The sequence below is a fragment of the Eucyclogobius newberryi genome, unplaced genomic scaffold, assembly GCF_026437365.1.
Source record: "Eucyclogobius newberryi isolate DKJ021-1_F unplaced genomic scaffold, fEucNew1.0.hap1 SCAF_1, whole genome shotgun sequence".
Taxonomy (NCBI): domain Eukaryota; kingdom Metazoa; phylum Chordata; class Actinopteri; order Gobiiformes; family Gobiidae; genus Eucyclogobius; species Eucyclogobius newberryi.
The window spans coordinates 21,386,864-21,407,452 of NW_027315723.1; the positions used below are offsets into that span (position 1 = coordinate 21,386,864).

General features: G+C 40.2%; 1 protein-coding gene across 1 annotated transcript in view; it reads left to right on the top strand.

Annotated features, from left to right (window-relative positions):
• Positions 1–2,661: 2,661 nt before the first annotated feature.
• mmut (methylmalonyl CoA mutase) overlaps positions 2,662–20,589 on the top strand; it is a 42,664-nt gene continuing 24,736 nt past the window's right edge. Inside the window, exons 1-6 of the mRNA XM_072440138.1 lie at positions 2,662–3,086; positions 6,939–7,306; positions 8,729–8,886; positions 11,042–11,213; positions 14,182–14,430; positions 19,154–19,265. Coding sequence (XP_072296239.1) covers positions 2,696–3,086; positions 6,939–7,306; positions 8,729–8,886; positions 11,042–11,213; positions 14,182–14,430; positions 19,154–19,265 — 1,450 coding nt within the window. The 5' untranslated portion in view covers positions 2,662–2,695. The remainder of the gene's footprint in view (positions 3,087–6,938; positions 7,307–8,728; positions 8,887–11,041; positions 11,214–14,181; positions 14,431–19,153; positions 19,266–20,589) is intronic.

The following is a 20,589-nucleotide window of genomic DNA, read 5'->3' on the forward strand; positions in this document are numbered from 1 at the left end:
TACCCTATTCAGGCCGATAAATGATACTGTACAGAACTCTATGACAGCCATTATTACAACGTATCGACCAACTCTTGAATAAAATGGCATGTACTGTGTACTGAGACAAACTGCTGCTGTCTTTCTTGTTATGTAAGGACGTTGTAGTAGGACTGCCGCCTGGTGGCCATGGTAGTAAGTACACGTTTAGGTCAGGGTGTTACATGTAGATGTGAAAAAGGCTCTTGAATATAAGTGCTTAATAATACATAATACTGCACATGGGACAATAATACTTGCGTGCACCGTGAATAGAATAAATCTGTGGATAACATAACATAGGGCCAGCTTAGAGCACAAATAACACTTTTCAGTTCATAGGTTTCAGCTTTCTTTATTTGCAAAATTTTGAGCAAGCACGTTTTCCTCATTCAAAAGATACAACATTTTTATTTGTATACATTTTATCATCCTGAAAGTTATGGACAGGTGAAAATCATGACTTTACCATGATTAAATTTTGTTTTCATATTTATTAAGCACAGACTCTATATTAACGTTATTTTGGGTTTGAGATGATAAATAAAATCACATTTGACTGTTGCCATATTTATTAACAATTCAAAACTAGATATTATAACTTCTGAGCGCTGGAAATACCTCGAAAACGTTGCCTATAACTAAGCTAGCAGGAAGCTGACGCCCGTGATTTTTTTTTTTTTTTTTTTCAATAAGATATAAACATACATTCATAAGTGCCTTCGTATCATAATATACACATGTTTACGAAAGAAAGAAGAAAACAAATGTATAAAAATTCCGTTACAAAAACTTAAAAACAAAGCAGTAGTTTATTTATTTCCGGGGTGTAGGTGAAAGTTCATCCGTGAATGCTGCTCTGTGATTGGATAAAACGCAATGTTATGAAACGTCATTGGTTAATCCTCCACACGCCTTTTGTAAACCCGAAAACAGCAGCTCACACCAAGGTCAGAAATTAAATGTGTTTTCAGACATATAAAGGTGTATTACAGGTCATTTAGACTCCGTTATGTTGTTCTCACGATGTGCAATTGATAAAAGATAAAGGTCGAGTCGTGGCACATTCTCGGCTAGCCACAGTTACTGAATGCGCAGCTCTGTTTTAATCAATAAATTGTCTTCTATTAAAATACGCGTGATTAAAAATGACCCGATGCCAAGTCATTGCACGAGACTCTACACAAAGGATCGTGTTTGTGTCTTAAATAAATATCCAGTTTGTAGTTTTATTCCAGTGCTGTTGAAGCTAACTCGTGTTGCTACAATTACCACATCAAAACAATGAAGCAGGTGTAATATAGACTCTTTAAAATGCTAATGTTGTCTGGAATAGAGGCAAAATGAAGCTGACCTTGACCATTACATATTTTACTGATTAACTGACACGTGATCTAAATGTTAATAGTTTTAAGCACATAGTAGTTTAGTTCTCTGTTAGAAAGAAAGGGGGGGTAAAACTACTTTTCTTACCTCAAAACTGTCTAAAGTTTGATTTATGGTGACGGATCTACAACAAAAAAGCTATTGTGGGATTGATCTGCTTTCTAATGTAGCTTTTTATTAGTATTTATTATGAAAATTGTTGTAAATTGACTTGAATTTACAATCAATTTTTTTGCATTATTTATTTTCTCACTTAGACAACACTAAAATATAAGTATGATCAAATGGTCACTGCATTGTTAGTGAGCCAGTATGGAAACACAATGTTGTTACTTGTTGTAAAAATGTCACCCTCAAACATGAAAACCTATGAATAGACTCTTTACAAACAATTAAATGAACATAATGTGATTCTAATAGATAAATTGGGTTTAGCCTCCAGGTATCATACAATGTGAACAATCTAGAGGTTTCAGCGACATGTGAGCATTAGAGCCTGGTTATGAAACGACAAGACATTTATTAGAGCTTCATTGTTTATTTAGTAGTTGGTTATTATACACTTTTACTGGACAATAATGTAGAAATGACCCCAGAAGTGGGCAATATATCATTCACATTTTAATATCAGGAAGATTTTTTGAGAAGATATTGAAAATTAGAACATCAACTATATTAAAAGTATTTAAAATAAGCTCAAAAGAGACACCAACATCTAGAGTGACATTTCTGCACTTTCATAGTCACGGCCCATTCACATTTTTTGCGAGACATTTTCAGGCACATTTTAGCACGTTTTATGGTGATAATATTTTCACCATAATATTTAATCTGAATATTTTTATCAAGGCAACATGCAATATTTGTTTTCGGTCATATTTATCTAAATTTTGTAGATTTTCGAATGTTGTTTTTTGTTGTATTTTTTGTTTTTAATATTTTCTATCGTTTTAAATACATGTTCTGTGTTCTTTGTAATAAAGAAGAAAACTAGCTGACAAACTCTGAAATTCATCATTGTTTTTTTATGTTTGTTTTTTTGATAATACCGTATTTTCCGGACTATAAGTCGCACCTTTTTTCATAGTTTTGGCCGGGGTGCAACTTATACTTACATTTATACTCCGGAGCGACTTGTATGCGATATTATTTTCACACTTGCAACCGCATTTCATACTTCAGTGTGACTTATATATGTTTTTTTTCTTCTCCATTAGATGCATTAATACAGTGTTTTGAGTGTTTGTGGTCGTGCAGGTAATTCACGTTCGCCTGAGGGCCCACGGTCGGCATGTTGTCCTCCATACACGGGGCCGCGGCCGCCCGGCGCCTGCTCAGAGCCTCCGTCCTGAGCTCCAGCTCCCCCCACTCCCCGCTCCACACCAGCCTCAGATGTCGAGATCAGTCCGAGATCCACCCGGAGTGGGTCAGCCTGGCCAAGAAACAACTCAAGGGGAAGAATCCAGAAGACCTGATATGGCGCACGCCCGAGGGACTCCACATCAAGCCGGTCTACACGAAAGCGGACTCCGGCCCCAGCGCCGATGAACTCCCGGGAGTCTTTCCGTACACTAGGGGGCCCTATCCCACCATGTACACCAGCAGGCCGTGGACCATCAGGCAGTACGCGGGCTTCAGCACCGTGGAGGAGAGCAACAAGTTTTACAAGGACAACATCAAAGGTAATATGAGACATGAAACTTATGACTATTCTGATGTCGAGTTTATATTCTTTTAAACAGATGAGTGTGTTTTCTCAAAGGCAAGGCAGGTTTATTTTGTAGAGCGCAATGTGTTCGTGAAGTGATTCAAAGTGCTTCACAGAACGAGAAGAGATGCATCAAAACAACAAGACAGACAAATAAAACAAATAATCCAAATACCGTCTGTTTGAATGAAAATGCATTTTATAATAAACTTTTAAGACCAATTTAATCTTATTGAAGTGATTATTTCGATTAGTCAGCATTATATTTTTTTTTATTATTTGAGTATTCAAAGTTGTTTCTATTGTACAAAAAGATTTTCCAAATACATTTTTAACCAGATAAAAGTTGTAATTTGGTGACTGAAAGCTTCAAGATAAAAGATATTTACAAATAACTTATGTTTCTTGAAGTCTGTTTGAGTTAAGAGATTATGATTATGATTATCAAAGTACATAGAAACACAATTATTACGACTAATCCTGCACTAATCTGCAAATCAGCGCCACAATTCAAACATTTCACGCTGTATTTCTACATTGGGGAAACTGATGAAACTAATGATTGGGCACAACCGCCTCACAGCCGCCCCACTGCGGCTCGCCCCACAGCCGCTCGCCCCACAGCCGCCCCACAGCCACCCCACAGCCGCCCCACAACCGCCCCACAGCCGCCCCACAGCCGCCCCACAGCCGCCCCACAGCCGCCCCACAACCGCCCCACTGCGGCTCGCCCCACAGCCGCTTGCCCCACAGCCGCCCCACAGCCGCCCCACAGCCGCCCCACCCGCCCCACTGCGGCTCGCCCCACAGCCGCCCCACAACCGCCCCACAGCCGCCCCACAGCGGCTCGCCCCACAGCCGCTCGCCCCACAGCCGCCCCACAACCGCCCCACAGCCGCCCCACAGCCGCCCCACAACCGCCCCACAGCCGCCCCACAACCACCCCACAACCGCCCCACTGCGGCTCGCCCCACAGTCGCCCCACTGCGGCTCGCCCCACAGCCGCCCCACAGCCGCCCCACTGCGGCTCACCCCACAGCCGCCCGACAGTCGCCCCACTGCGGCTCGCCCCACAGCCGCCCCACAACCGCCCCACTGCGGCTCACCCCACAGCCGCCCCACAGCCGCCCCACTGCGGCTCGCCCCACAACCACCCCACTGCGGCTCGCCCCACAGCCGCCCACAACCGCCCCACTGCGGCTCGCCCCACAGCCACCCCACAGCCACCCCACAGCCGCCCCACAGCCGCCCCACAGCCGCCCCACAGCCGCCCCACAACCACCCCACAACCACCCCACAACCGCCCCACTGCGGCTCGCCCCACAGTCGCCCCACTGCGGCTCGCCCCACAGCCGCCCCACTGCGGCTCGCCCCACAGCCGCCCGACAGCCGCCCCACAGCAGCCCCACAGCCGCCCCACAACCGCCCCACTGCGGCTCGCCCCACAGCCGCCCCACAGCCGCCCCACAGCCGCCTGTCCCACACACCTAAAAAAAAATCCCATGCACAAACACGGAGTACATGTTAACCAGTTGAGGAAACCATCAGAAGAGCCGTCTGCACCAGAGTCGCCCACAGACAGGGCACAGACACAGGGCCCAGAGCAGGGATGAGGCCCCAAACCTTCACCAGAGGCCCACGAGCCAGGCCCCGGCAGCCATAGCCGACCACCGCTCCTGGAGCAGCGAGCTCCACAAAGGAAACACTGGAGATCCTAAAATGGAAAAAAAATGAAAATTAATTAATAAACACTAGAACCTAAATCATATAGAATAATAATCCAGAAAAAAATAAATACAATAATAAATAAATAGATTAGATTAAAAATTAATAATACATATTAGAAGCCTGAACAAATTGTCTTTGACAACCTAACACAAATAAGGTTTGAACAGTAAATTCCAGAGCGCTGTACAAACAAATTACAAAGGCACTGAATCCATCACTTTACGTACGAGTCTCTAATCCTTGTCTTTGATGTTGGCATTAGAACTGAACACACAGTTATTTAAAAACAAACGCAGAACGCAGAAATGTGTCAATACCGCGATGCAAAACTGGAGCTCATTGGCTTGTTTTCAGATTACAGAATGTGTTTCGCCCACAGTTTCTCAGTTGTTTAAATGTGAGGGATTTTCATGTGGAATGTTTGAATTATAATGAAGAGACAGCACGTTAACCGCTTCTATAGAATATTATATAACGATAACTGTTCTATAACGTCTTTATGAACAATACAATTATATTTTTCCTTTATAAGAAAGTGAAAATTGGGATTTGGGATATTCTGGAGCAACTGTTCTAGATTATACTGTGTTGGATATGTATTTAGTGATGTTAGTTCCTGCAGTTGCCGTCACGCTATCCCAGCATGCACCGCCAGACTCGTCCCTGTCAGTGATGGTGGCGAGGAATCTGCATTGAAACTAATGGCGTCGGCTGCAATTAACAAACTTCACGAGTGTCAAAGATTGTGAATTAGTTTTGCGCACCAGGATTTACAAATAAACGAGGGCAGATTTTACAAATGTACTTTTCTATTCTATTACTTATGACTCTATTAAGCGAGATGTAGTAGTAGTAGTAGTTTGAACAGAAAAATGATCACAAACATCGCTTACATAATTGACTGTCATAAACTTAAATGAAAGCGATGGTTTCCAGGTGCACCTGCTGCTTCACATTAGTCAGAGTCCCTCTTGTTCTTCATGTGATCCTGCAGTGTTTGACCAGCGCCACAGGTCTTTAGTCACAGCTAAGGCACACGGCTCATTCACCACCAGGATATCCCCCCTATGCCAGTTCCACCCTTGCCCGTCACTCACTGAATCATATTGTATACATTTTGGTCAGAGTACAATTTATTTTGTCACTATAAACTCACAGAATTTTAATGATCAAGATCAGTAAACGCAGTGTGTACTTGGTTTTACAATATTCAAAACATCCAGAGACCCTTTGATGACAGTAGAAGGTGGAAAGTGAATCAGATGTCTAGATTTAGCAGATTCAGGACGCTATCTAAACTGTTAAAAAGTACACTTGTGCCAGGTGAGGGTTGCTAATGTTCAATCTGATTAGTTTTTGAAATGTATTGTTATTTGCTGCTTCATTTAATTTACAAAGATAAACTCCAAAATTGAAATTTCAGTTTTTGTGCATTCATTAGCGCTGTCTCTTGAAAATGAAAATGTCACTATTCTGAACCAAAAATCTGCATCATAATATTAATTTTAGCTGCCCTCATGGTCAGTAAATAAACAATACAGTCTTTAAAATGCAGCGATGTCACATAAAACCCAGAAAGGAAGAGTATTCTCAATTTGTTTAATATTCATATTGCAGTGAATTCAATATAAGATAACATTTTAACACGTTTGAGAACCAGGTGCGCTATTTGCATCTAGTTGTTGTTTTGTTTCCTGTGTCTGCAAAACTTAAAAACTCATAACTCATTATAAACTCACCACGGTGAATAATTATGACGCTAGAATACGTGGTGGAAAGTGGAAATACATTTGGACCTTTACAAACACAACATTTCACATTCAAGATGCATATATTCAAAAACAAGAACAAAATGTGCTCTGTAAACGGAATCCTGTATTTAAATATGTAGTTTTTCAGTTCATGTCACTTTTATTTGCACTGACTTCACCTATTGTCAGCGAGAAAAGTGATATTTCTGCTATTTTAAATGTAACAATGCTCCTTGTTCTGCCCCTTTTTAAATAAACGAATAAAACTTTTAAATAAACAACTAAAACATTTAAATAAAAAGGTTCGAAGCCCGTTTCTCAACCCTGCGTTTGTTTCCCTTCAACAGCCGGCCAGCAGGGCTTATCCGTGGCCTTCGACCTCCCGACGCACCGCGGCTACGACTCGGACAACCCGCGCGTCCACGGCGACGTCGGCATGGCGGGCGTCGCCATAGACACGGTGGAGGACATGAAGATGCTGTTCGACGGCATTCCGCTGGAGAAGATGTCCGTGTCGATGACGATGAACGGGGCGGTGATCCCGGTTCTGGCCATGTTCATAGTGACGGGCGAGGAGCAGGGCGTGCCCAAGGCCAAGCTCACGGGCACGATCCAGAACGACATCTTAAAAGAGTTCATGGTCCGAAACACGTACATTTTCCCACCAGAGCCCTCCATGCACGCCATAGCAGACATCTTTGCCTACACATCAAAGGTAATGTCTAAGAAGGTTGTTTAATGTCTTTATTTGAGTTTGGACAGTTCGTATTAATCTGTTGAGACATTAAACATGAAACCCAAAGACAACAGACACATAACAACAACAACAACAACAACACTTAGACATTACAAAGGAAACAGACATAGGACAAAAGCACAAGATCGTCTGTGGGTGCGGGACTCTTGTTGTCAACTAATATTTAATACAATGTATTTATTTTATTTATTTTTAAATTGTATTTATTTTTAAATTGTATTTATTTTATTTATTCATTTTATTTTTTTTACTTTTTAGTATTTAAAACTCAAACATAAATACCGGTAATATGAGCAACAGCGGACATGCACAGAGACAAAATCACAACACACAAGCTTTTTTGTGTGTGCTCCAAATGTATCCATTGACAATGTCCACGGCAGGAGTTTTAAGGCCCAAATACATGGGATGTTTTGCGAGTCGTAAACCTGCAAACAAAGGGCGGGGGTGTTATTTTGCATAAACTGCAGAGGTGAAACAAAACCAACTAAACATTTCCACAAAATACACATCGTTATAAGCAACATGTAGCGCAATTAAAAAAGACCCAAGCTGATCGTTGATGAATAGGAATGACTGCATCTCGATCGCTTTAAATATAGATATCAATTAATTCATTACAAACGTCTACATTTCTTCCGCAGTCCAGTAATAAGCTAATGCAGTGGTTCTTTAACGTTTTTTCCTTCATTATGAGTCATTTTATTAATCCTTTAGCTTTGTTCTTTTTTGGTGTTGTCCTGTTTATTATATTTATTGGTTTGAAGAATAAAAGTAAAAACTGCCAGACCAGGTAAAATGAAAGGAGCAAAGAAACTGGCACTAATCCCAAATACAGTAGTGACAAATGTGTGTCTGTTCCATCAAGTGTAGGCCTAGTTTTGACCTGGTTTAGACCTGGACTTCTTCTTCTACTTCTTCTACTTCTTCTACTACTTCTACTTCTTCTACTACTTCTACTTCTTCTACTTCTTCTACTTCTTCTACTTCTTCTACTTCTTCTACTACTTCTTCTACTTCTTCTACTTCTTCTTTTTCTACATCCTCTACTTCTACTTCTTCTACATCATCTACTACTTCTTCTTCTACCTCTTCTTTTTCTACATCTTCTACATCTTCGTCTTCTACTTCTTCTACATCATCTTCTACTTCTTCTTCTACCTCTTCTTTTTCTACATATTCTACATCCTCTACTTCTACTTCTTCTACTGCTTCTTCTACTTCTTCTACATCTTCTACATCTTCTACTTCTTCCTTCTTCTAGATCATCTACATCTTCTACTTTTTCTTCTTCTACTTCTTCTATTTCTTCTTCTTCGACTTCCTCGACTTCTTCTTCTAACTCTTCTCACACCATTGTTTTTCTGTCTATTCCCGCAGCACATGCCAAAGTTCAACTCCATCTCCATCAGTGGCTACCATCTTCAAGAAGCCGGTGCCGACGCCATCCTGGAAGTGGCCTACACCATCGCCAATGGCCTGGAGTACTGCCGCACGGGGCTGAAGGCGGGTCTGACCATCGACGAGTTTGCCCCCAGGTCAAGTCACTCTCATTTCCGGAAATTCCGCACCAGCCAAAAAATGCATAATAGAGAAGAAAAAACATCAATAAGTCGCACTGGAGTATAAGTTACATTTTTTGGGGAAATTAATTTGATAATACAATTTAAAATAATAGCAGATTAGAGATCATGGTGTATAGCTGTATGTATGCTAACGCTAACACCTTCAGCTACATGAGGCACAGACAGAACTGTGGTAAGTGTCTGGTATGTTAACGTAACATATGAACAGTTATTCAGATAACTATCGCATAAAGAACATGCTAACAAGTTTACCAAAGCATCAGTTTTACCCCAAATCACTAAATCCATTGAATTCTTCTTCCTCTGTGTCACTTCTAACAACTCCACAAACTCAGGAGGTAAAGTATAAGTCGCGCCCCGGCCAAACAATGAAAAAAATGCTTCTTATAGTCCGGAAAATACGGTACTTGGCCTGCTGTTTTGAGATTCACAGTTTGCCTAAGAACTATCCAAGCTTCTGATCGACAAACATTGAGCCCTGTCGTTATTTGTGAAAGATTAGCTCCACAAACACGCCGTAATAAGCTTGTGGTTTAGGAAGTCCTTTCGACAAACAAACAATCACGTCTTTGGGGATGATTACCGGTAACGGCACCGCTTCTGAGCCTGTTGTGAAAAACAGTTTTCTCTTTTATTCATTTATACTGACAGAGGAGGTGTCAAACTTTATGCTAGTTTTTGTTTGGTGTTGAAAGTGTTGGTAATTGCAGAGGTTTGAACCCTAAACCAGGTCAACAAATCATTAAACAGCAAATTTTACCATATAGCTCAATGTTGGTGTACATATTTCCTGTGTCATTTTGGGTTAATTCCTGTGCAAATTCATAAAACGTCTTGTCTCTGCTTGTGATGTTTTTTAGTCTGTGTATAGTCCAGAGAACAATTCCTTGAGTATTATTATTCAAGACTAAATTTGTTGACGTTTATCCCGTTTGTCCTTCTCAAATAAATGTGCAGCATTTTTCAGACTTTTTTCCCATTCAACAGATATAATATTTAGTGTCTCATCATTCTGAAACCCATGGATAAGTATTAAAATGATGAAAATAATAATAACAATATGTTCTCAATCTGTTTTTACATGGACTCGTAATCTACGGACAGGCGGACGAAATATAAATATAATTTCAATTTCAGAAGATTTTTTTTTTCATAAAACATTAATATAATAATTCATGGAAATATGGCGACAGGCAGGAAAAATATAAATCCACTTTGGAATCAGAATCAGAAAAATGTTTATTGCCATTTGTCGATGAACAAAAAATCACAAACATAGGAACTTGTCCTGGTGGTTCGATGCAACACAGACAACAAACATTGAATACTACAATACTAAAATAAAAAATAAAATATACTTTGGAGGAGTCCAGAGGCTGCTGCTGCTGCTGCTGCTGCTGCTGCTGCTGCTGCTGCTGCTGCTGCTGCTGGTGTTTCCATGACATTGCGGTCACATGTTTTGTCGGGCAGGTGTCTGTTTAGTTTATCTCCAACTGCATCATCCCGATCACCACTTGGATATTTTTTCAAGACGATATGGCCTCCAGAAAGTGCAGTCATGAGAAACCACACTCTCAGCGCTGGCCACTGTGGTGACGCCATTTTAAATACCCATCATGCATCGCGCATAGGCACATAGCGTCCAAAATAAATGACTCCCGCAGGATTTTGGCAAAAAATTGCGTCACGCGCTCTTATCTTTTGACTTAATACCGCTTTTTATATTTCATTTAATGCGATTTTGCGTTGACGGTGGTACTTTATATATTTTTTTATAATATTTTTTTTTATTTATAAATTACAAATCAATCATTTAAGTGCGGCAGATCCGTAAACAAGTAATACAATAACCGGGGCCTAATCCTAATTGTACTGTGTATATAATACAAATGTATGTTTTGTATACAGTATTGCTGGCATTTTACACCTTAACGAGCTAAACTACAGCTAATACTGGCACATTTACAGAAAATTTGGTTAATGTGCACTGTCCCAGTGCTAAAAATAATAAATAATAATAATAATAATAATAATACAAACAATAACAATAAAAAAGATAAAGCGCTGTCTGTGTACTCTAATCACACTTCTCTGTATGCTTTCCCAGACTGTCCTTCTTCTGGGGCATCGGCATGAACTTTTACATGGAAATAGCTAAACTGAGGGCCGCGCGTAAACTCTGGGCCACACTCATCCAGGAGAACTTCCAGCCTAAAAACACCAAGTCCCTCCTCCTGCGCACACACTGCCAGACATCGGGCTGGTCTCTCACCGAACAGGCAAGTGTGTCAAAGAGAACGCTGCCATTATGTCGGTGAACATGAATGTATAAATGCATGTTAGTTTGTTTCTATTTGTTTATTTTATTCAGCATTTATGTTTTGGGAGTGTCTGCAGTGCCGCGGCGCGCGGCCGAAACTGCCATGCTATTTTTGTGACACTGCGCCGCTATTTGACCGCCGTTTTAGAGGGTTAAAGGCAGTATGGATGATTTTTCGGCGATTTGAGAACGCAGGCGGAAGTGCGCATGCGCACTCCCCCGTGTGGACCGATACAACACACACGTGCGTTTGTTTATTAGCGCAACGGAGCGCATCGCATCGCTCGTCTCCCGTAGATTTCCGTCTTCTTCTGAGTCAGCTCGAACTGTCTTTCTCCGTCTTCATTTTGCCCCGTACACTGAGGGAACTATATTATGATAGATCCATGCGCTTAGGCACGCAGAAACGTGGGGACGAGCCTGACGCGGCTGCAGGTGAGCGATAGGTGCGTTTTATGATTGATACGTGGCAGGACAAATGATTTATCCACGCCACGAGGAAATATGATAAAAAATTTGCTGAAAAAAATCGTCCATACCACCTTTAAGGTTAAGGTTAGGGTTAAAGTTAAAGTTAGGGTTAAGGTTAGGGTTAAGGTTAAGGTTAAGGTTAGGGTTTGGGTTAGGGTTAGCCATGGGGCTATAATAGGCTATAAGGAAAATGCCGCGGTCCCTGAAACTGCGCGGCAATTTGACCGCGCCGCGGCTCTCCAGCCACGGCCTTATGTTTTAGGGTCTCAATATGGAGCTGGTTTGTTTTTGAGGGCCTTTCCGGTTCAAGCGCGGTTGAAGCCACTGCTACATTAAACATTTACAATTGCAGAGGCTCATTAGATTGGTGTGAGGGAATGAAGCGAACAATCTGTATCTGTAGTATCTGTAGTATCTGTAGTTTCTGTAGTATCTGTAGTATCTGTAGTATTTACTTTTACCCCACAGTATTAGAGAGCAGGTGTCTGTACTTTCTACTGGACTGAGAAGTAGAGATATTTTTCAAAATGTGTGTGAAATGCTTTTTAAAACTCTCAAAGCACATTTTCATACTGTTCATCACTTGCAATTAAGTAGAATATCTCATATGGCGCCTTTATTATATGTATTTCTTTGCTCCTGTATGTGTACTTTTACTGTAGTTACAAAATTGAGTACTTCATCCACCACCGCGCGGCGGCGCAACTAAGCTCTCCTCTGTTTAGTCTACTTTCATTTATTGTTCTGATGTTTGTTTGATGCATCTTAATAATTGCAATCTAAATTTACCCAATGTTATGAATAAGATTTGTAACTTAACCTAACCCGCAACAATGTTGATTTACTTTATTCTCAAATTAAATAAATGTATGTAAGTATGTCACGTGGCGTACCTTTTGCCAGAAAAGTTACACTGTGCACCTTTTAAATGGAGGATGGATGACGAGTCCAGTTAGTAAATGTCAACTTTAATTCCATAATTCCATAATGATGATAATAATATTCTTTATTTAGTTTAAAGCTCATCCCGGCACACAATGTTGTGTCTTTGGGCAGAACACTTTGGAGCGTGCATTTCTCTTATTTTACATTTACAATAAAGTTATTAATAAGTTGTGCATTTTGTAATTTGTAACCTGTACCTGTAAACATACCTGGAGATGTGATTTGATTTATTCACACTTGTTTTAATCCTGTTTATGAGGTCGTCTTAAATTGTTATTTAAGGCAAGGCAAGGCAAGTTTATTTGTAGAGCACATTTCATACACAAGGCAATTCAAGGTGCTTCATACAGCAGGAAAAATGCATTAAAATCACAAAGAAATTACAGAAACAGAAATACGATAAAATTAACTAAATAAAAAAAATAATAATAAAAAAAACACCTAGCCACAAAAGGGTAACGTGTTTTCGGAGTCCAAGTCCTTTTTAAATCAGTCCAACTGATGATACGTACTATTACACGTCCAATGTGTTTCGGAGTCCAACTCCCTTTTAAATCAGTCCAACTGATTGTCTAAACTAATGAAATCACATAAAAGAGAAGAGTGCAAATAAAAATCCTTTCAGTCATATGCGCAGCTTAAAGCAGAACTTTGGTGATAGAGTTCCCCCTGCAGCTCCCTTGTGAAAATACACTGTCAGAGAACAGACACAAAAGCGTTATTAGTTTATTTTTTTATCGAAATAAGACATTGCCATATATGGAAAAAAAAAAGTGCCAGGATCGTTGTCTTCGGGTTGATGACGGCAAACGTTGCAAGACTGAAAAATGCCCAAAATTCAAAGACATTTAATAAGGTTTCTTAGGTCTATATTAATATATCGGAAACCCAGAAGTACGTCCGAAAACCATCTGTACTAAAACAAATAAAATAATTTCCTTAAGCATAGGGAGCTTTATTGCAAATTGAATTGCTCGGAAATGGGACCTTGCTTTTTCCCAACACTGGTATTATTTCAAGTTTGAAAACATGAAATACAGATGCCAGTATCTATTCAATCAATAATGGACAGAATAAAGCTTCCACTTCCACTTGGATGACAACGTGAGTCCTGTATCATTTAAATCTGAAATAGAATATTCATCAAACCTGATCGACCTTGATTTATTAATTATATGGTTGATTATCACATTACCGTATTTTTCGGAGTTGCACCGGAGTATAAGTCGCACCAGCCAAAAAATGCATAATAGAGAAGAAAAAAACATATATAAGTTGCACTGAAGTATGAAATGCGGTTGCAAGTGTGAAAAAAAACAAATAATATCACATATAAGTCACTTCGAAGTATAAGTATATAAGTATAAATAGAAGTATAAGTCGCACCCCGGCCAAAAAGGTGCGACTTATAGTCCAGAAAATATGGTATATTTATTAAAAAACACCACAAAATCGCAGACAGACCCTTTTTGCTGAAACAATAATAGTATTTTTCCTCCTCTTTCCCCCAGGACCCTTATAACAACGTGGTCCGCACTGTAATTGAAGGCATGGCCGCAGTCTTCGGGGGCACGCAGTCCCTCCACACCAACTCATTCGACGAGGCTCTGGGCTTGCCCACAGTGAAGAGCGCCCGCATCGCCCGGAACACTCAGATCATTATCCAGGAGGAGTCGGGTATTCCTAAAGTGGCCGATCCCTGGGGCGGCTCGCACATGATGGAGGCTCTCACTAACGACGTCTACACCACTGCCCTCAAGGTACAATTATGGAACGCCCAACATTTGTCAGGGTTTTGTCAATTCAACAAAGATTAGTTGTGTAATTTAAACTCAAGAATTCAAGGACAAAATTTGGTTTTATTATTTACCGAACTAGGGAAAAACTAAATTTACAATACCAGAAAGAGGACTACCGTATTTTCCAGACTATAAGTTGCACCAGCCAAAAAAAGTATAAAAGAAAAGAAAAAAACATAATGAGTCGCACTGGAGTCTAAGTTGCATTTTTGGGGGAAATTTATTTGATAAAATCCAAAGACCAAGAACAGACATTTCATCTTGAAATGCAGTTTAAAATAATAACAGATGAGAGAACATGGTGAATAGGTGTACGTATGCTAACGCTAACACCTTCAGCTACATGACGCACAGACAGAACTGTGGTAAGTGTCTGGTATGTTAACGTAACATATGAACAGTTATTCAGATAACTATAGCATAAAGAACATGCTAACAAGTTTACCAAAGCATCAGTTTTACCCCAAATCACTAAATCCATTGAATTCTTCTTCCTCTGTGTCACTTCTAAACAACTCCACAAACTCCAGAAGTAGTAGAAGTGCAGATTCTTCTTCTGCGTCGCTTAGAGCCTAGAGCGCCCTCTTGTGGTTGTCAGTGTGAAAATAATCAACATGTGAAAAGCAGTTGAAAATAACGATCAAAATGACTTAATAATGTGTTCATAATATCACATCGAAGTCGGCCAAACTATAGTCTGTAAAATATGGTAATAAAAAATATGTACCCACACAGCGCTCCTCACCCTTTTTTATTCTCGATACGTTGCCTATTTGTATTCTTCTGCGGCCTCCCTGTCTTCCCTCGCCTCGGCGGAGTGATTTTATCTGGTGCAAGACAAACTCCCCTCAGGCAACCATGGTTTTCATTCGTTATGGAGCTGCGAGAAGGGAATACTGTCCATGCATCATTTTAATACAGTCAGTCACATATTGTAGAAGTCAGCGTCTAATTACCGGTAGTTGTAATATCTCATTTACAATACAAACGGTTAACAAAGAAATACAGTTGGAATATATTAAGAAAAGAAGAGAATTGAACGTGAAATGTGACGTTATATGTATTGTACTTGGAAAGACGTGAGTTTATGGAGCAAAATAATGGCAGATCTGAAATGTTGTTCTATTGATATACCCGTCTGATTTTATAACCTATCACGAACAACATAATGACTTCTTATTCATCACTTTGCGCGCGGCATGTTCTCGTCTTCATTGTGCGCGTTTCTTTGTGTGTTTTGGAGGACGCATATCTTTCCGGCGGCATGTTTGGCCTCGCTTTGTTTTTGTTCGCTCGACGCCGGGTGACATTGACATAACCCGTCTCGGTTTCAAGCAGCGACGCACAGCTCACCGTATGAATGAGCCTCTTTGAGCGATTAAAAGGTCTGCGTTGTTATTGAAGCGATGAAATGTTTAATGCTGTGCTGCGGAACATTCCAGGCATAGCAGTGACATTTCCATGGAGACAGTGACGCAGTAATGGTTTATTTGATTTGCTGGTTTGGTTCATCCCGACTTGAGGTCAAAACGGCGTCCAACAAAATGTCCTGTCAATGTCCAATAACATGGACATTTTAAGTGATTCATAGTAGCAATAGTAGGATAATCAATTAAACAGAAGTGGGCAATATGTCAGCTTCATGAAGATATGCAAAATGTGAATTGTTGAGTGTATTTGAGTTTATTGTTTATAGTAAAGAACCATCTAAAATGTTGCTTAAAGAGCTGAATAAAAATAAAATCTGGATTTTTTTCTTTTTCTTTTGAAGAGTATAAAGTGATATTTATTTGGTTCCTTACTTACTTACTGGTCCTTACTTATTACATATTGCTTTACTTGCTTTACTTACTTTACTTACTTAGTTTACTTACTTTACTTTACTTTACATCCTTCCTTTTACAGTCCTTTCACATTTGGACTTGAATCACCAAATCCATTTAAAAATACATTTTTAGCTCATTTCTGTCTTGAGAATATTGAGATTTTCATTATTTCTCAGTGTCGTCCTCCTCTTCGTCTCTAAAGTGTTTTAGATACTTCTCGTCAGTATAGTCTTGTGTCTGGTGCAGAGTGTTCTCGGTCCTTCTCTTCAGTGTAGTTCTGTGTCTGGTGCAGAGTGTTCTCGGTCCTTCTCTTCAGTGTAGTTCTGTGTCTGGTGCAGAGTGTTCTCGGTCCTTCTCTTCAGTGTAGTCTTGTGTCTGGTGCAGAGTGTTCTCGGTCCTTCTCTTCAGTGTAGTTCTGTGTCTGGTGCAGAGTGTTCTCGGTCCTTCTCTTCAGTGTAGTCTTGTGTCTGGTGCAGAGTGTTCTCGGTCCTTCTCTTCAGTGTAGTCTTGTGTCTGGTGCAGAGTGTTCTCGGTCCTTCTCTTCAGTGTAGTTCTGTGTCTGGTGCAGAGTGTTCTCGGTCCTTCTCTTCAGTGTAGTCTTGTGTCTGGTGCAGAGTGTTCTCGGTCCTTCTCTTCAGTGTAGTCTTGTGTCTGGTGCAGAGTGTTCTCGGTCCTTCTCTTCAGTGTAGTTCTGTGTCTGGTGCAGAGTGTTCTCAGTGTCGTCCTCCTCTTCATCTCTAAAGTGGTTTAAAATACTTCTCTTCAGTGTAGTTCTGTGTCTGGTGCAGTTGCAGTTACAGCTGTGCAAAGATCTTCTCATACCGGATGCTGCTGCCGCCGTCATGAGTCTCCGTGGACTTTTGGACTGTTATTTTTGCTTCCGACATTTCCTCAGGGAACACTATCAAATACTTTAACCTTGCTTTTATCAAACCACTAAACCGCAATATTTATTTGAGACATTTTTGCTCTCAAAATATACTCAAACGCTGCACACTGTAATATAAGATAAGATAAGATAAGATAATCCTTTATTGTCCCACATGGGGAAATTTCATTGGTGCAACGCAGGTAGATACAGAGGTAGATACAGAAGAACAGATCACTTATAGGAAGTCTGAAAAACACTTTCAGTAGAAGATCTCCTATAAATAAATAAAAACTCCCATAGACAAATAAATAAATAAATAAATACATAAATACCATTGCATGTGATCACGACAGTAATTGCACATGAATATGTGTCACGACAGCACATAGATTGCACATGAATTTCACAGTAATTGCACATGAATTGCACATGAATTCCAACATCAATTGCACATATGACAGAATTGCACATCAGTATTAGGTTAGGTCAGTATTGCGAGTGTTCAGTACTAACAGTTTTTGTTATTAAGTCTGACAGCAGCAGGAAGGAAAGACCTACGGAACCTTTCCTTCACACATTGAGGGTGGATCAGTCTCTCACTGAAGCTGCTCTCCAGAGTGGACAGAGTGTCCTGCAGGGGGTGACACTCATGGTCCAGCATAGATGTGAATCTAGCCAGGACTCTCCTGTCCCCCACCTCCTGCACCGAGTCCAGAGCACAGCCCAGGACGAAGCTGGACTTCTTGATGACTCTGTCCAGCTTCTTCCTCTCCCTCTCTGTGATGCTGCTGCTCCAGCAGGCCACACCGTACAGGAGCTGATGCCACCACAGAGTCGTAGAAGGTCTTCAGGAGTGGCCCTGTCACTCCAAAAGACCTGAGTCTCCTCAGGAGGTAGAGCCGACTCTGGCTCTTCCTGTACAGTGCGTCTGTGTTATGAGTCCACACAGACGCACTCCTGCTTTTGCTTTATACTATTATTTTTACTTTGTGTAATGTTTCACTTATTGTCTAAATTGTTCTATTACTTTTCAAAAGGGAGACTTATTTTATGACTCTAAAGAAGGAAGAAAGACTTTGAAGCACAAAGTTTGATCAAATGTGGAGATTAGAACTGTCGCCTTGCGATTTATTTACTTATTTATTGACCTTTATTTAGCCCGTAAGGTCCCAGTTATGCAGTGAAATTGATGGAATCTATTTGTTCTTTTCAGATGTGAAATTAGATTTATTTTATTTATTATTGTCACACAGAAAGTGAAGTTTAAAGCAAAGCGCAGGTTTGTTATTTGATTACTGATGCATGAAGAGGATAATGGCAGCGGCCCCATAACCATTACAATCATTCTATTTACAAATTCTGTTCCAATTTACATTTTTCTTCACGAGGAGTTTGTGAAATCCTTAACGAAATAAATTTCCTGTTACTACTGCTTAATACTTACAGCCGGCCGCAGTGTCGTGAGTTCGAATCCCCTGCTCCGACAATTTGCTTTATGTCCTCCCTTATCTCTCGTCCCTGTTTCACGCTGAACTGTCCTGTCTAATAATTGAAAAAAATCCTAAGAAATAAAGAAAAAGATTGTGTCTGTTAGTGTTTTCATTGTATTTTAAAGGTGCACTGCGTCACTCTTCATGGAAATGTTGTCGCCGTGCCTGGAATGTCCCACAGTATGGCATCAAACGTATCTCTTAGGCACTTAAACATGTTTATATGGCTCAAAAATGCCTTGAAAAACATACATTCTGACAGAGAGCGGGGTCGCCTCTCCACAGACGTGACTTCTAACTTCACCTGGTGGCGCTACCAACTTGTTTCTACGGAGATGGTTAGGTTTATCGGCAAACTGTGGAAAGCCAAATAACATCTACACAGAGAAAAGCGGGCGGGGCGGCTTTCATCAGAAAAATACTTTGAAGTTGGAGGAGATATTGTTAAAAAGCAGAGGGTTTGTTTTCAGTTTTTTTTTTTTTAAATCTCCTTTCAGTTCATCAAAGATATCGAGGAGATGGGCGGTATGGCTCGCGCCGTTGCCGAGGGGATCCCCAAACTGCGCATCGAGGAGTGTGCGGCTCGGAGACAGGCGCGCATCGACTCAGGTAAAGCAAAAAGCATCGCTCTGGGGAAAACGCACGAACTTAACGGCAGAACGTACCCTCAGATCTGTATGTGTTTCAACTTGTTTAGATGCACTTCATTTCCCTTTAGTAAAAAAAAGAAGAGGAAATTATCCACCACATATGCAAATGATGGACTGAATATTTCATTACACGTTTGAAGAGCCGGTAAAAACTTATCAAAGTACAGATAGAGTACACGTACATGGAATAGAATGTATGTATTTTTATTAAAGGTAAAGTATTTTAATGAAACAAATGTTGTTACTGAATATAGTGTTTAAAATAAATGTTAATATGACCATAAAAAAGTTTAAAAAAAGAAAGTTAATGGTGTTTAAATTAAGTGTCGTGAAAAGTGGGTGGTTCGTGACTAAATAAGTACATCTGGAGGCAGTGGCCTGATGGTTCGAGTGTTTGCCCGCTTTCCCAAACTGACCCCAGGGTTACTGGTTCAATCCCGCCCTGACTAGTCTGACCAGTCTGTCGTCGGGGTGTGTGAGCGGTTTGTGGCGTAGATTGTCACCTCCGTCAGTCTGTGGAAGCTGCTGTGGTTACAAAGCCACACTTTATGAGCGTTAAAACTTGTTATAATAGTGTCCTGTTATCATTAACTTACCCTGATTTTTATTGCAATTGACTGATTGATTGATTCAGGTCTGAGTAATTGGTAATCTTTCTGAATTTCAGGCCCCTGGGTCATAAATGCAGGGTTCAGGAATGTCACGTAACTAATTTATATATAAATTAGCTATAACAATAAAAACAAGTATCTTTCGGATCAATATTGTGTGCTGTATTTTTTAATTTGTTTCATTATTGATTTATTTTGAGATGGTACCAAGAAAAATACAGCATTACAGCATAATTTACAGTACACGCCACAGAAATGCACATTTCTTGAAAATTCCAGAGTCCAGATGACTACAACTGAAGCTTTTTCTACTATTTCTTGAAAAGGAGTATATTAAACCCTATGCATTACAAAATCATAGCCTGTTTATGATTGTGTTTAATGTAATGTTCACAGCTAAAGTACTACACTGACATCCGAGCTACATGACCACATTATTGAAGTTAAATACCTTTTATCCTCAGTACATGTTTGAACTGTTGTCTTTTTTAAGATCTACTGCATGTATGTTATGCTTTAATCCTAAATATATGAAACTGCGCTGTATGTCTTCTTTAGTCAAGATGTCAAATCCAGAATAATAACCCTCTTTACCTCTCGTCTCCTTATGCAGTATATGACATGTTGTTTGGTTTCCCCTTAATATCTCACATCTCATCCGCACATCTCACA